Below are 17,508 nucleotides of genomic sequence, written 5' to 3' on the forward strand. Positions count from 1 at the left end.
TTGCGTATCATTACAGTATTGTGTTAGCGGAAAACCTCTCACGCCGTGTAGCATCCGTACATTTAAAATGCAAGTTTTCCCCGCGCAGCTTGAGGCTTATGCGAAGTCTGCGACCGCTGTGCGTCCCGTGCGTATTACAAGCGGGCAGCTCTCCTAAACAATACCCGGTCCGCCATCTCTAATGCTGATACGTTCAGAGTGAATGACAATTCAAACTGAACTATAATCCTACAGGATTTGCAGTGCTCTTAGAAATAAAAACCCAGACTGGATTTAACCGTCATTTTCCTGTAATCCTAAGGAAAGATTTTCCCGCCGAAACCAAGTCACATTATGAATCATTCTTAAGGTAATACCCTACTTGAATTTTAATGGTAGGCCTACATAATATCAGACTCCTGTATATTTCACAAGTTCATCACGGAAGTTGATGGTTTATTTTCCACTGGTGCAGCTGAAGGGGATGGGCTGAGCATATGGAGGGGGACTTACTCTCTGAATCTGAATGAGTAAAACTCGACATTTTACAATGAAAATCAGTCTGAATTTAGATTGGAATAATTTTCAAAACGAAAAAAAAACCTCCAATGGAAATTCGAGTGTAATCTCGAGTTAATTGACTGATTAAATTTCACGTGAATTTGTCTTGTCCCAAGTTTCAATTGGAGTGAAGTTTCACTCAAATTGAGATGGTCTAGCACCCCTTGGAATGGGCTGGTTCCAACTGCGCATGCCCAAACTGAGGCGCATGTGAGGTCAATCGGGAACAGCTGCTATACGCTGGCTCATGCGCACTTGGTTCCCGAAGACCTAGCTTGCCTTTTGAAATTCTGAACTGGCTCATTAAGAGAGCAAGAATATCGTACAAGCCAGAAAAAAGTGACGTAATTGTGCCTGCCAGCCCGTCAAAAATACAGTTTTCTTGTGCACCATTGACCCCAGTTAAATAGATAACATGCAAATATGCTTTAGTCAGTGAAGTTCGTGTATAGTGTGACGTCATCCTGTTATGCCTCACGGCATCTGACTAGTTTCAAATAACCGTGTAGTCTTATGCAAATGTTTAGGTTATTTATACATCAAACTGGAAACTTAAAACGCATTTACGACAGTGGTGTTGGTTAAATGTTGATTTCCAAGTCTTATTATAAATGCATTTGGTACAGGTTAAGTAATAAACGTGATAAGTGAGTGATGAACGAAATGATTTTAACTTAATTAAAATGAAGTAAATGGTAAAACTTGTAACATTGAACAATGTTTAACATTAAAGAAGAAAACGTGTAAACTTATAGAAGCTAAGTCTTGAGTCGATGTTGCATGTTGAGGAACCTGTTGTCACTGATGCCCATTTGGGGTAAACAAAAAAAACTTTGGCACGGAGAGCTAAAGTAAGGTTCCAGATAAAGGCCTTTGTGTGTTTGTGACAACAGTTGACAAAATACTCAAAGCGATAGGACATCAACTGCAGAAAGTCAATTTGGTTTGTAACTTTGAAATTTTATGTTTGCACCATATGGACGATAGACTTTTTGAACATTTATGCAAAATCTAAGTCTTCATCGATTTAGTTGAGTGCAAAGTAAAAAAGCCGACCGAAAAGAAGCGAGAGATATTAATATGCCTTGCTTCGCGCGCATGGGCTTAGACTTTCAGAAATGTCCCCCATGTTGAAAATTGCCAATTTCCTTATTGTGGTAATAAGGAAGTCGTACCAATTACCAGCAATCGCGGCTGTGTCCACTCGCTTCCGGCAGTCACCTCGCTAGGCATTGTGTCTCCGACGATATCCAGAGGGCGTCCTGAGGATCACTCACCTTCAACGGCACACGAGACCGGAAGACGCGTCTATTCTGTTAGAGGTAGACCGGAAGTGCATACTTTGCTAATATTTGCCATTGCATTGTGTCTCAGGTCTGGCGATTGGGTGGTATTGGTTTTGAGCGTTGCAAGCTGCGTATCTGTATATCGGCCCCCAAAGGGTGAGATGGTAATTAGTCAAAAATGATGAATTGATGAGATAAATGTTCAACTCCGCCGTGACCCTTTTCGGCTTGGAACATTACTTCCCGGCTGCCCATAGCAGTGGACACGTGCATGATACCTTGAGGACGCGCGGGCAACTATTCGACTGTCTCTAAATGGGTGAAAAATTGAATCACAAAATGCGCTGTGCCTTGTAATAAAATTATGCGCATACGAATATGTGAATTATAAAACGATGGGCACATAGGGATCGCGTGGACCCAGTTTTGGAGATAGGATACACGTGTATAGATTTCTGCACTGTTACTGTAGACAAATTATGACAGCGATTAATGCCAGTACTGTCCAGCGTGTAATTGCATACCCCTATATTAAAATTCATCACTGGTCAAACTTAAAAGAGCGCATTTCAACATGAAGTGTTGAATCTTGTCTTGTTTATTGGTCGCTGTCGCGTTACATGCATTAAAACGTGCAAGTGCAATAGCTGGTATAGACTATAGGCCGAGTGCAATTATTGTTTTCGTTCGTGATCTTCTTATTGGTAGATCATTATGAGCAATGATATGGATTGTAAATATTATTGTTAACCAAAATATGAGTCAAAAGAACTGGCCGAGTAGGTGTATTTTTCAGGAAATACTATCGTCTTTGGACTTCATTTTAAAGACGCGACTGAGCCTAATTTGAGACCAATCGGAAATGCCGTCTTAATCAAGGTTTTGGAGGGCTGCGACGGCATCCAATCAGAACGCTCGTTATATATCGCTGACACGTTGTGCAACATGCTCTGTAGAACGTCACCTTTATCGTATTTTTGATTCGAAGTCTCGTTCACATCCAGCTTAGTTCTGTATTGATGTTTCCCTAGCTGTAATTATTTGTGCCGTATTACGGCCTTTGAATTTTGTGCATTAACTGTCAAGAAATCCTGTTGGTCATTTTCGGGCAAAATAATGATCCTTCGAGATTCGTAACTGTTATAGGACGGGACGTTTTGCAGACAGCAGAGGCTATAAACCGTAATTGTATGAATATCACTCGCAGTATGATAAATGGACGGATGCAGCGCTACACACGGAGACGGAATAAGGAGTGTCATTAGGCCCATCAGCAGTTCTCAATTTCAAATCGAGTTGTCTACGTTTATTTGTTGCATGTGGACCGTGTATGCCCAGAAGACAAGACGACGCACGCGTAGCGGTGTGGAACAACCCCCCAGGCCCGTCATTGGCTAGCGTGAATTTGATGTCACTCCCCCCCGGGGGAAAACAGCGCGGCGGCGCTGTTACTGCATCACCGCTACGCCGCTGCCTCTGCCACGGCAGTTCGTACGCACCAGGCATGCGTATCTACCGCGTGCCCGTGAAAACGTGCAACTGCACAACAAACTATGCTTTTTTGCGTGTGACTGTGTTTGGTCACCGCGCCACGTTTCAATCAGCCGGGCAATTAAACCCTTAACAAAAGCAAGCAGGGACCCACCGCAGACCAGCAAGTAGTTTTGAGGCAGCAGTCTTTTTGTCAAGGGGTTTGACTGTAGGCATAAGAGTGACAGGGTATATGAAAAATTGCAACCAACCGCTATTAAGGTGCTATAATAACGCAGTGTGTTATAGTCGACCCGATGTCACATTGAGCGCTGGCACTCTTCGTAGCTGATAGCTTGTAACATTGTTGACTTCAGCCATTTGGACCACCGGAGTCTCGAGCAAAGACATCCCTAAGTCAAAATAAATGTGTTGCTAAAGTCAACTGAGAGACGAACACGGCACCGTGTCGACGTTTAGGGTTACGCACGGGCTGATAGGAGCTCCACGCCCCGCCATGGATTCGCCTATCGTCGGTGGACAGTTGCCGCACTCACTCGGACCTCTCGGACTGTACGCCTTCGGCTCACCGGGGCTCGGATTCCCCAGCTCTCGCGCCTTCGACTTCGGGCTGCCGGTGTCGTCAGCCTCCACCGGGGCCTTCTCGCCGGACGGCTTCCTGGCGAAAGGCTCACAGCTGAGCGATGTGTCGTCTTGCGGGTCCAGCGTGTCCAAGGCCAAAGCCAGCCCCGGTGGGGAATCAATGCTGGGTGAGTGGACTCTTTCTCCTTCTAGTGTTTCTATTTAATTATCTCAGTGATAGGAAAAACAGTTTTCGGTCAACCCGAGCATCATCATCAAAGAGTTCATCAGATAATATATATAATTCATATCCTATAGACCAACCATTTCAATACGCGATCGTGGATAAACACAACCCACTCAACAAATCTTCGATAAAATTGGCTTTAAATTGCAAATAGAAATTCGTGGTTATAACCTATTATAGCTTTAACCTTAAATAAAGAAAATTATCTCTTCAATTGGTTGATTCCTATTTTAGCACAACTACTATTATTCCCATCACGGACAAAGAGAGGAGCTTAAGTTTGAACTTACAAGATTGATATTTCGAACAGAAAATGTCCATGTAGGTCTACATATTTCAGTACTACTTAGGCTAATGCACCAGCCTGCATGAATAACATCAAGATCAAATCCATGCATTTATCATGGAAAACACACAAGAGCTTAATAATTTCTCTCATTGCTTTTTCAGTCAGTACCCTCTGTTCAGACTGAGTTCGCAAAATAAAGTGAGTTGTGCGTCATGTCCTTCTTAGCCGCAGTGTTGATGCCACATCTCATTCCGGAACATCATTTTGTCAGTTTGTTAGGGTTTGTTGAAATCAACTAATGACTGGCTGAGCTCTTGTTTGTTGTCCAAAAGTGCAAATAAATAATGCGATTTAAAAATCAGAGCGGCACGGTAGAAATTGCGTGATTTTCTCATTGCCAATTATCGAAGAAATCGTACCGTGCAACCGTGTTTCCTCTTCCAAGGCATGAGGTCATGACAATGACTCAACCTTTGTCTGAGCACCTCCCAAAATCCTCTTAGGCTCAGAGAAAAATCATCCTAATCCCTCTTTGGGATTCAGGGCACCTCACATCAGTCTAATTAGTTAATAGCGGGTAATTCGGGTGTCTTTTTGCAGAGGGGATGTACCGCCCCGACGCCTGGCGCCAAGGGGGTCTTGAATTGGATAGATAGAGAGATAGTTCCTAAGTGGTTCATCTGCACTAAGGGAAGTCAATTTCACAGATTCTGTTGGAAATGATAGCAATTTGGTTCTATTGATATCACCTTTTCTTCTACTGAGCAGTTTCCATTGTCTAGGCCACTGACTGCAATGTAAAATGCGAAAAGACAAGAAAAGAGAACACGCGTGCCTTAGAAAGGTGACTGATTTTCTGACAGAAAGAAGGAATGATTTTTTGAGAGAGAATCTCTCATAATTGAGTGAATAGCTGACATTGATAGTGCATAATGTGTCAACCGAGCATGCAATTTATTGTAAAATGACGTCTTTACAAATCGGGCCATGGACGCACGAAAAATTTCCGGGTTTCCGGCTGTGCTGGGCATAATGGCTGCATAATGCTATCAGAATAAAACACAGGCCTAATATTGTTCTATTTCATTCACATTAAAGGTAATAACTAGACCAATTGACAGGAAATTGTATCATTAACACTTTGCTAATGAAATGGTTAACACAGGCTCGTTATACTTGGACTTCATCCGCGTAAGGTGGCTTTTGTTTATAGACTGGCAACTTCGTGACGTCCCACTGGGAGGTCAATAATTGACGCTTTGTTCAAGCCATTTAGTTTAATTGGATTTGATGTGGTTGTTCCACTGAAATGATACGGATCTTCTTTTATATTTGTGTCTGTTCACTGACATGTAAGGAACAGGCGCGCCGCAATCGTAAGGATTCAAGTCACAACGCTGGGTTGGTGGTACAGTATGAGCCAGTGATTTGTGCTTTGCGGTTTGTCGAAGGTTCGAATCCAGGCTGCCGGTATCCAGTCGCAAAAACAGTTTGAGCGGCTTCTTTTTTTGTTAATGTGTTAATGAATGGTATGGATTTGAAAGCTCACACCAGTCGCTTGTGGATTGCCGCAGCCAGACATTCTTGCAGTGCGCCATTTTCCGGGATTTTGCAGATGAAATGTAGCAGGTATTGGTCGCACGCGACCGCTTTGTGCATGCCTCTTTCTTTTTGTCTGCCATAGTTAAACGGTGGCTTCTTGTCCTGGTTAGCGTTTGGTTTTTCCACCGTTCGCAAATAGATATGTGCCATTCGTTAACCTACACTATAGCTAGGACTGGGGGAACAATCTTCTTTCAATTCCATTTAAGGGACTTACTCCTGGTACAGCTCTTTTCAATATCGGACCCATTTCCCCACAAGCGAGCCCGTCAGATGACTTCTCCCCTGAAATGTTGTCGTAGACGACCAGAGAGCTGGAAGCCAGAAGTCACATGACAGGCTGGGTAATTGCGTCCCATCTAGCGTTCCTCTGATACTCTTTAACCAAGTTTTTTCTCCCCCGTGAGGAAAACTTGTCCCGGCCACGACGGCGGGCTGGTGACCTCCCTCGTGCATCAGCAGACGAACGCGGAGAAAACTCAAAGCCCACTATCAACATCATGGAAAAAAACAGAGGGTGAAGAAGATTGCAGAAAGAGAGACAGCGCGCGGGAGACAGAAAAAGGGACTTGTTTCCCCGGAAATTAATAGGAAAAATCTGCCCGCAGGTCTGTTAGAGAACCTCTCGCCTTCCACCGTCATCGCGCACTGACGAAGGAAAGGAATTTTGTCATATTAATTGAACCAAATCTGTTGCTTTCTGATACAATTTGTTTACTTTGGCCGCGGGGTGTGAGGGTAATTTTCCGCCGTCGACGGCCGGAAAGCAATACTGCGCCAACTCGGAAAACAAGTTAATTCCCAGTAAAGATAGATACCTAACCATCACGACGCCCCCCCCCCAAAAAAAAGGAGGAGGGGTTAACATTCCCCGAGCTTGTTATGTTTGGAGCGTATATGCGTTATTGTTTGAGATTCGTATACTTGCTTTAAGCTTCTCTGTATTAATCAAAGTGAGTCTGATCAGGAAAGCAAGTGTGTCTGGATAGTCGTGGCCATATGTCGTCTGTGTCGAGACCGAGCCTTTGACAGAAATCCCCCGCCGGCTCTTCTATCTATTTCTACCCGCTTACCCCTGTGTTCGGAGCGCTCCAGACGATCGAGCCCTTCCAATGCATATATTCCACGAGTTGTCCCTTTTTCTGTGTGTTTTGGTTGTAAGGGGGGGGACCGGACTCTTACTCGAGGGGACGGCCCGAGGACACCGGCCATTCAGAACCCCGGTGATGAAAATGCATGAAGGGAGGAAAGGTGGAAGAAAGTGTCCCCGGCTCCGTCACAGTGTCGAGGAAGTCCCGCGGAATCATCGAGTATCCAATTTAGACAGCGAGAGCTGAAGGGAGCGAGGCAGGGGCGCGAGAAAGATGAGAGCCCAGTCCGTTTGCATTCAATCATCCACTTTCAACCCCGGCAATGATTAGACGATTACAGCTCAAATTCAAAAGAGAAAAAAAAATCCTTAAAGGGAAAAAATGAAAAAAAGAAGAAGAGAGCCTCACACGTCAGAAGAATTATGAACAATGGAATTCAATCTTCCTTCCTCTTCTAACAAGTCGGCTTAATAATCCAAAATTGGATTTACCGGCGAGCTTGTGTCAGGTAAATTTATCATTTAAGGCTCACTTGACGGAGATTAGGCGGGAATATTCCGGCGGACTGTCAGCGGGTTATTACGCCGCCCCCGGGTGGGTAAACCATCCTAGGCGCGGGCCGCGTACATAGATACTGAACAAAGAAGTACATCTATTGCTCCCGGCCATGAGATTCTTTTTCTTCGTCGTCTTCTCGCCTTCATTCTCCGTGTTTTTGCATTGGTGGTCGTTGCTCTCTTTCATCTTTAAATAGAAAGAAGGTAGCGAACTCAATCAAAAGGATTCCAAGGGAGATTTTTTTTACGCATCTACCTCAAAGTACCCCATATTTATAGTTGAACAATTTAACTTGACGGGTTTACATCTCGTGAAGACATTGGGCCAGAAATGAGCGTCTACGTTTCGGGAGGTAAGACTTGGTCGTCCGTCTGCTTCCTAAATGCTGATGCCCTCACACTGTCCTTTAAGATAACAATAAGAAATTGATATCACACTTACTACATTATTTTTGTTGGCGCAACTGGCTGTTATTTTATCATAAAAAGTCACAATTTTTCGAATTTCTTTTTACCATTCCTATTTCACATGGCATAATTGTTCCTGTTTGGAAACATGTAAGGACGAGATCAACTGTGTAAGTTCAACGACTCTGCTCCATCTGTTCCACCTTATCTCCCAAAAGGTGCGGCGCCTTATAATTTCACAAGCTCCTCGTGTCGTCACTTTTGAGTTCTTTTGGTTTTTCGTAAAGAACGTTTGTTTATTAACAACATTCAGTTTTCGAAAATCTGAACTTGATTTTGGACAAGTTAGATTCTTTAAGGCTCTCGTCGACAAAACTTCATTGTGTGTCAAAATTACTTACAAGTGCAGCTGATGTTTGTAAATATGATTTCAATAAGATTTGATTCTAAGATGATTTGGAAGCAAGCCAGATTTTAAGTGCTTGTTCAGTAGACTTCCCTCCCATCCACAGCTCACATGATATCGATTAAAATTGATTAAATAAAATCGAAATGTGAAATGATTTTTGAGATATCCTGGTGGCGTGGCTTGCATGATCAATTCCTTGTTCCTGTTTTACGTTTGAAGACATTTAAAAAATATTTCTTGGACATATGGCTTTCGGAATTTGAACGTTTCCAATCATGTGAAATGAAAATGAGGAAGGACCATAATGTAAAAGAGACCTATCTATACGATTAAATTATTGTCACTTTACTTTTTATTTAGTTTCGCAGGACATTTTGAATGCGGTATAATTCATTCCCTTTTGACGGTCGAGTTCACAGCTTGCATTTTCACTGTTCGCCGACCCTGCAACACGGACAGCAAGAATATGATTTGTATCAATATAAACCGTGTCCACAAAAAATCCTAAATCCGCGTTTAAAGTTTCTCATGTAACCTCATACACCCGGATCAGTTCCGGAGCCCGCGACTACTCGTCCGGACGGCTCATCCGGCTTAGCCGTCGAATCTCCCCGCGTCGCCCTTACGTGACTTACAAGCCGAAAAACCAACTCGCCCTCGCTTCTACGTTCAAATTGAAATACGCCCAAATGAATCAATAAGGTAGCCGTGACATGTGTTTTCTTTATTCCAGAAGGACTGCCCAACTGGTCTTTTTAATTTTTATTCCTTTTTTTTCTTTCTTTAATGCAGCTCGTATTTCACTGTCAGCGCGGATAATCTTTGACCTGATTGCATTTGTGGCATCTAATTACCTCCACGTTCCCCTGTTAATCTATCAAGTTATTATTTTCTGTCTTTGCCTGCACTCTTCCTTAATTACGGTCAGGTTTAAAACACTGCGTCCCTTTTCCAAGCACTGATCGAATCTGCCAAATTAGCTCAGTGCTGGACCCCCGCGGATTAACGCCTACGACGAGAATTATGTTGCAAACGAGCAGTTCTGTCTGCAAAGTTTCAAGAGAGCAACGACGTGTTTGTTCTCATTTGTTTTTCCTTTCCTCTGGAATTGCAAACCATTTATGCCAACTGAGCTCAATTAGGCATTCGTTAAATATGTATCCATTGCATTTAAATATCTTAAGACTCAAAGGTGCCAGGTGGGTAGCCATTTCATTATGTATCTTCCTTGATTGGCTTTTTTTTCGATAGTGGAGGCACTAAAAACCGAGCAGGCTTGTCGATGACAGTTTTTGAGTGGAGAGGGATGCCTTCGTGGCATTGATATGAATAAATGATTTCACTGCGGATGATTTGAAATATTAAATTAGGTTCAATTGTCTGTTAATTGCGTTCTTGGTAGGTTCACGGACGATCTGTAAAGTGCATTTCTCTCGTTGTTTGCCAAGCTTTTCGGTCTAGTCTGCGACCTTGCCAACGATACCAAAAGTTGCAGAGTCAAGCTGTCTCCCAGATGTCCTTGAAATTGTAGACAGGGAAAAAGTGTTCCGTGTGGGTAAATTTGGCAAGAAGAATTCGACGTCATTACTGCCGTGGTACCTCGTCGTTGACAGGTGGTACGCGCGCGTTCGATGCCTCGTCGACTAACAGGCTGCTTTGACAAAATCCTGTCCAATGCGCGCGCACGTGTAAGAGCTGAGTGTATCGCAGTACTGTCGTCTCCCTTGAACGTTGTTTTCGGTTATCCAGAATTCTAAGACTATGTGGCAGTCGGCGATTGCGTGAGATTGGTCATTGTACTTCGGGAGAGCTTCCTTGGGACGTTGGCTGCTTGTTGCGCTTGGGCCGTGACGTCAGCTCATTTCCATTTCTTGGCACCGATGTGTTTAAAATCAAATGTCTCTGTGCGATTCGTTCTTTCAGTGAGCGCAGACGACGAAAGCTACCAACGGCTCCTGGACTAGCTCCATGATTAATATTAGCGTAGCAAAACCAACACAGATGTCGCGATAGAAGCTGGATGATGTGGTAATCGGTGCTCAAACTACTTGTCAATTAACGATAATTTAGCTCAGAAAGGCTGTCTATAACATGCATTTAGAAACACTTCCCCAGAGGCTCCATGATACGTGAAGAAAGACCGCAAACGATGGCAGGACGATATCACCCAACGCAGAAATACCCGCATGACAATGATACAGCAAGCGGTGCGTGTTTGCACACTGTCAGGAGGATTCTTGTTACAATTACACACATCATTTCCAGATTCTTTTCTGTCGAAAACCCCAAAGCTGATGCTTAAAGAAGTTATGTTTATCACAACTGCTTTGCATACACAGACAAGCGATTTAAGACACTGGGAATTGGCTTTTAACTGCAGTTTACATTGGCTACCTTCCAGAATGTGTGCTTATCTGCTCTAACCTAGTCCTGCAACAAAGTCTACCTATCTTTGTTGAAATTACGCCTCAATAAATCCATCCCGTTCTCACGCGAGGCACTTAATAGGAAAACTTTCCGTGCGCTCTGCTCTATCCATATTTAACGATCGCAGAGGGAGTTTTTGAAAAGATACGTGCCCCTCTGAAAAATATAGCAGCAATTAGTGGATCTCCGGGCCTAAAGTAGAGAGTGAGCGTGCTCGATTTTTAATCACTTACGCCGTTGTCGCAATGCAGGCATTTAATGTACTTCTGCATAATTAATTTCAAATGAGGTAAATTGTTTTGGCCGCCAGCACAGGCCCTGATGCACGTTTTCAGCACGCGGTTGCGCTGCGGCTGTCACGGCCTCATGCATAATTCATCGTTGCGTTTAATTATGCAGAGCTGCGGGGATGATAACGAAATTGACCATGCGGGTGGGGGGGGGCGAGATGGCATGAATTATTCAGCAGCGCCGTTACAGCCCTTGCACCGTGTAATGAATACTATGCACGTCGGGCACGATCCTAACAAATAAGTCCTAAGTTCCCCCAAACTCGTTTGAAGCTGATATGCCTCCAAAGATTACACAATGGAAATTCGCTCGTCTTATCTTGATGGTTTCTCCTTGATGTCCGTATTACTCAGGCTTATCATGCGAGCGATGCGTGAAAATGAGATGCTAGTCGCTGTTTTCAAAATACATAAACAACACGAATTGTTCGAAAAATGCCCAAGGACCTCATTTCGTAGAATCAGATCACCGATGGCTGACCCATATTGCTGGTTATGGTGTTCTTAAGATCAAAAAATGCGGTCGTATGAAAGATTTATCCCTCCTGACCGTCAAAATTAAATGAAGCCTGGCCCACTTAGAACTCGGCCTGCTAGTCTCCGCAGTGGTGGCCAGTGCGTTCAATAGCAGTCTTATTATTTGTACACTGCGAAAATATGATACTTCTTCCTTTAAGATGTATTTGGCGCCAAAATACTCGCAGCGATAAGTGTGGCCAATGAATACGCGTATGGTCCCTTCATACGGTAGGCTTCGATGTTCCCTTGCAACATCTGCACTTCTCAAGAAAACATTGCGTCGTTCCCTCCATATGCTCGTTCGTAATTACCGTCGTCTATTTTTCTAATCTACTCGCTACCTCTAAGGAGTTTGAATGGCTCTCGAAATGTGTACTTTTGGAGGACTTTTTGAGAAGCAAGATGTATTGATATAAACAGGCAATGATTCATTGCTTTCCTTCTTTAACTTAGCCCTTTTTTCTCGTTTTCACCTCTGCCCCTTTGGTGACTTCATGTCCCATTCCAAAGCTTGTGTTTCGCTGGCACATCTTTAAAATATATTTAAATCAACTTAGCGAAAGGGAGAATAATTGATTGCCACTTTGTTTACTCCCCACAAGGAAGACAAAGGCAGTTAAGAAAAAAAAACAACCTTTGCAGAGGGTCCAAGATCATCATCGTTTTGGCTGGACCTTCGCACAGATAGCCTGGCACAGACCAAGACAGACAAGACGGATAAACACACGCGCGGTTTTGTTTTCTTCTGTGCCCGAGTTCGTGCGAAGCTTCATCACCAAAACACAAGAGTTTAAAGACTTGGAGGACAGCACACACACGGTCGATTGTTGAGATGGATAACCCTAATCATAGTGGCCACAAAAACCAACCGGCCGTGACCCACGGCCAAATGATGTCTCATCTTATCGGCAACATCAATTACGCTAAATGGCCCGTTGCTCTGTCCCCCACCCCTCCAACCGCTTCGCGTGAACAGTTCCCACGCCCCCCCCCGCCAGCTGCCCGTGCCGTCCGCTGCCACGCTCAGACCCCCCTCCCCTCCCCTAAAAAGTGTCAAAAATAATTACCCGCCTGAAAAAAAGAGAGAGAGAGAGAGAGAGAGAAAATTTTTTACGTGCATGGCTGCGATGTTGTCTGTTCGCAGGCGCGCCGACCTTGACTGCTGAGCGATCGGATTGGTCGACGTGCGCGTCCAGGAAAGCCTTGCTTACAATTAACGCGCGTTGATTAATACTGTATCATTCCCATTGTGTCTTTTTTGTGGTTGAAGGTTTTGCCTGGGTGATTTTTCAGAATTAAAGGAAAAAACCTTCATTATGTCCCTTTTGTTCAAAAAGGGTGCGGGTGCTTACCCCGCGCATGCCAACCATGAAACTACTGTGCTATGAGTCTTTGTGTAAAACAGAGTTGAATTTCATTCACTTGTCTTATTTAGTCTCTTATCCGTAATATATCTATTGACAGTGTTTGGAAGAGGACCGTCCAGTTACATAAAATTACCGGCACTGAGGTCTGCAGTTCCACAGCTTCAGAAAAAAAAACATTATTTGCAAAAAACTGAAGCACGTGCATCGAAAAGAAAACCGTTCTCTGTTTCATGATCATCCAACCACAATAAACAGTAACCACAAAAGGTTTAAGATGCTGGAAAAATCTTCAATTTGGGAACGCCGTCACCATCATTTGTCCCTCCGTGAACTCCAACAGTCCGGCTTGGGAAGGACATCATGACTGTTCACTGGCCTGATTAATAGGCCTATCTTCTGTGGCCAGTGCATTGTTTTAGTCATTTAGTGAGACCTCGGAGCGATATCGTTTCCAATCGTACTGTGCTTTTATCTCCTGAATTTTTAATTGTCTCTTAATCATTACTAGGACTTAGGCATTAATGGGCATGACGCGATGATTGTGCCGATGACAAGCAACAGGAATCGACCTTGAACCGAATTAGCAGACGCAATTAGCAACATTAGTCTTGTTTTCAGCCTTTCCCTATCCGACTTATCTGGAATTCTTATGGTAAGGTGGCTTTCTAGTGTCATGAATTGAAAGCATCCTCTGGTGAGACATCCATTTTCGTTTTTAGCCAGAGAAGTGAAAAAAGAGTGCGTGGAAAATGAAAAACAGAGATACTAAAGTGGTTGGTTTTTATTTAGTTCAGATGAATGTGATATCCAACTGTTGTTGCCTCACCTCTGTTCCTACGTGATTTCAACACCAACCCCATGATGCCCACTCTTTGGAGCAAGCCTTCCTAAAAGTTGGTCAGATTTCACCCAAACTTTATCCGCAATCATAATTTCATGTCAAATAGTATTCCTTAACATATAACTAACTTTTCACGTGCATCTTTACATTATTATATTACTATTATTACATTTAGTCAATTTTTTTTTCTTTTTTGAGCAAAAACTTCCACATTCTTCTAGTTGATTGTCTGTCCTCGGTTTCAGCATCTCAGGTTGTGTTCTTCCCAGTATAGGAAGAACGCAATACTTCCACAAGTTCCGTTCCCGACCCCGGCACACTTCCACGATTTTCCCTCCAAAGCATAAATGGACCGCGAAGCTTCTCAGGAGCTGACGATCAGCCAACGTAGTCCCGCGGCGTGATGTCTGCCTCTCTTAAAGCTTAAAGGTACTCCCCATCATTACTGCCGGAGGAAAAAATCAAGTAGGCCCTATGGCTTTTGTCGTTTTATACGGGCATGCACTGTTTTATTTAAAATTCCTATACCCATAGCCTATTTATTTGAAAAAAAAATTCTCGTCAAATGCTGGGAGAAGCATCACACGCTATCCCTCGTTTCCACTTTAGATCACTGCGTCAGATTCTTCGATTTTTCCTTCTACAAAAATGTCCGACAAGGGAAGGGTTGTTATTTTTGTCAATATGGAAAGGTAAGAATAGCGCCACTTTTCTGTAATTGCTTTTAAAAGAACTAGATCTGTCAGTAAAGCCGATGACAGATTGATGACCATTTCTAAGCTTGTTCTTCGCGAGAACAATGGAGGAATCGTGGACATGGCTATTTTGGCGGATTGTAAGTCTTTGATGCATCACATCTGTATCATACGTATAAGATGGCAGCTTGCTCAATATTCAGTTCGAAAGAAATCACTATGGCTCGTTCATCAAGGTTTCGAGCGAAGTAGACAGACTGTCTCCAAGAGAACTCCTGAAGACGAACTGCTGCAGGGTCAGTGCCCTGAATGGTCACTCTCATTCCAGCCTGCCGTCCTAGTTTGTTTGTTTTTCCGGTAGATGTGCTTTTTTTTCTTTTTAGAAAGAGACGGCCTGGTGAAGTCTCTTTGTTCAAATTTTGTTGATGTGTCCGCATAAATGAAGCCGAAAAGTTTCTCGAGGGAAGAACTTCATGGAGAGTTTTGATCTTATTATTGGGACAAATAGGGCCTAAGGTGTCGCCTTACAAAAAGCACGAACTAGGCCTATGCACATGAGCAAGGATATGACTATTGCACCCGTGTGTGAGGGTGCAAGTGTGCGATTCCTTCAGATCGTACATTCATACTGCGTGACCACAGCCCTGTCAAAAACTGGCGGGAAAATGCAGACAACACATTCAGACATCGCAAGATGAAGTAACCGTTTGAGAACCGCGGGCCGCATCTTTAATGTGAACTTTGCAAAAGGTCTCTGGTGAGCCGGGTGGTCTTCAACTGTCATTGATGCATCGCCGGCCCCACTGACAAATTCGATATTGTACGCCGCGATTCACACGCTGGTTGACGGTCGAGAGAGACAAACAGGGTAGCCCTTTCAGTTTAAAGCCCAGAATAATCAGAACGATAATTCATTTTCAAGCTTAGCGAAATTGATATTAATGATGTTTTTTACTTGTGTATAAAACCTGTAACGTGTATATGCAAGTCATGTATGTTCAAAATTCATTTTGATATAATTATTTGAATTAGCTGACGTTGTCGGCTACTGCTTCTCAGACACGAAGTTGAAATTGTAATCACACTGTTGAACACTTAATTTGAATTGAATTTGAGGGGCGCCTTTGCGGACAAGTTTCGACTTGTTTTTTCATTTTCACAGTTCTGGTATAACTCCGTATCCGAGCGAAGAGGCGTTTTAATTAAGCACTGTGGAAGCCAAATTAAACTGACATTGGCTTTGGAAATTTGGGGTTTTGGAATGCGTTATCAAAACACGACGACTTGTGTTTTGTAACAATCATGAGCCTGTAACGGTATTGACTTAAAAACATCTCTAAATGTGTGAAGTATTAAAGCCGAGTCAAATGATGTCCAAGTTCATGTTAATAAGGCATTAGTCCGGTTGACTTTTGGACACATAGTTTTGATGACGACTCTTTTCTTACTGGCGCAAGATCGTCCATAATTTCATGACGCAAACTGCGCCTCAGCGTCAGTCCGTTTGTTTGGGGCAAGTCCTGATTGAATATGTTGGCATCTGTTGGCATGGAAATGTTCCTTGAAATTGAGATAGCATAGCTTTGCCACAGTGATGTAATTATGTTAACCTTGTCGAGGTGTCCAGCGAAGTTTAGGGAGAGTATTACATTTTCCCCTCTCTTTTTTAAACTAAAATATATGTTTATTATAATGTCGGGCATTGCTACTTAAAAGGTCAGTGGTATGACATCTGCATTGTTTGTTGACGACTATAATTTCCCAAGGAAGGCTTTGCTTCCAGCGGAGCTAATGGCGTTCCATCGGTAACGCCGTCGTCCAGCTGCTATCCAGGGGACGTGTTTTCCCGAAATCACATAAATATGCTTGCTTGTCATTGGTTCTTAATCTGTCTGATAGCTTGTCCTTGATATGCAAATCGGTTGTTCGGTCAGCCTGTCCGTCTGTTATCTCGGTGCCCCTGACAATTAGTAAAAGCCCATTCTTCAAGAGGAACCAAAAAGGTGGGGCGTGGTGTTATTGATCGAAGTGAATGTTTCTCCGCAACCTTGAGCCTATAGTTTGAAAACGTAGTTCGTGCTTCGTCATTCATCTGTTGGAATTACTAAGCTGTTACTGAAACATCATTTCCCTTCGTCCGTCTCTGTGTCAGTGTGCTTACCTTAATCAAACCCCCCTTTTCTTGGTATCAGTAGGAACCTGTCAATGAATATGGTGGTCTGTTTGCTCGTCCTTTTTTGTGGATACATCTTGGTGGCCATCGACCGCCGTATCATCAGCCATCCAGCGTAGCCTGGCCGCAGGAAATGTGAACTAATTCAATAACGAGCAACCTTAATGTTCCTCTATACAGGAGTCAATTACACGTCTGCGTAAATCAATGTAGGTAATGCCCGGCAGGTAGTTTACGGACAAAACGTACCTACATCGCCCAAATTAATAAATCAATTATGGTGTCAGGGAGGATCTATCGATGGTGGGCTGGCCTTGCTGTTCAAGGCACAGCAAGAACCTGCTGAATAAAAAAATCTGAGAGAGAAACTAATCAGTTAAAATAATAGTTGGAAGTTGTTGTATGGAGGGTTCTGATTACCGGACTATACTATTGACAATATCTTGTCACGTGGTTCGATTTGCATACGTACTTTTTTGGATGTCATTGGTTCTTGTGGGAGAGGAGCTCCGGTGGTTGAAAACATGTCTATCCGGTGAATGGGCTTGGGTAAACAGCTGCCAACAAAATGTAGCCGAATAGGCACATTAATCTATCAATACCACGACAAACCAAATACAGACCGTCAAAAAACTCTGGTCAACACATCACCTCCGTCTTCAGTGAAGTGTCAAGCTATTCAAATGAACTACAAAAGAAGCATACCTTTGCCATT

At 43.3% G+C, this 17,508-nt stretch overlaps 1 protein-coding gene across 1 annotated transcript in view; it reads left to right on the forward strand.

Moving 5' to 3' along the window:
* The first annotated feature begins 3,306 nt into the window (after positions 1–3,306).
* Positions 3,307–17,508, forward strand: part of LOC110980192 (uncharacterized) — a 28,381-nt gene continuing 14,179 nt past the window's right edge. The window contains exon 1 of the mRNA XM_022236610.2: positions 3,307–4,066. Coding sequence (XP_022092302.1) covers positions 3,814–4,066 — 253 coding nt within the window. The 5' untranslated portion in view covers positions 3,307–3,813. The remainder of the gene's footprint in view (positions 4,067–17,508) is intronic.

This window comes from Acanthaster planci, linkage group LG07 (genome assembly GCF_054643075.1).
Source record: "Acanthaster planci isolate LZ-2023a linkage group LG07, COTS_SCS, whole genome shotgun sequence".
Classification (NCBI taxonomy): domain Eukaryota; kingdom Metazoa; phylum Echinodermata; class Asteroidea; order Valvatida; family Acanthasteridae; genus Acanthaster; species Acanthaster planci.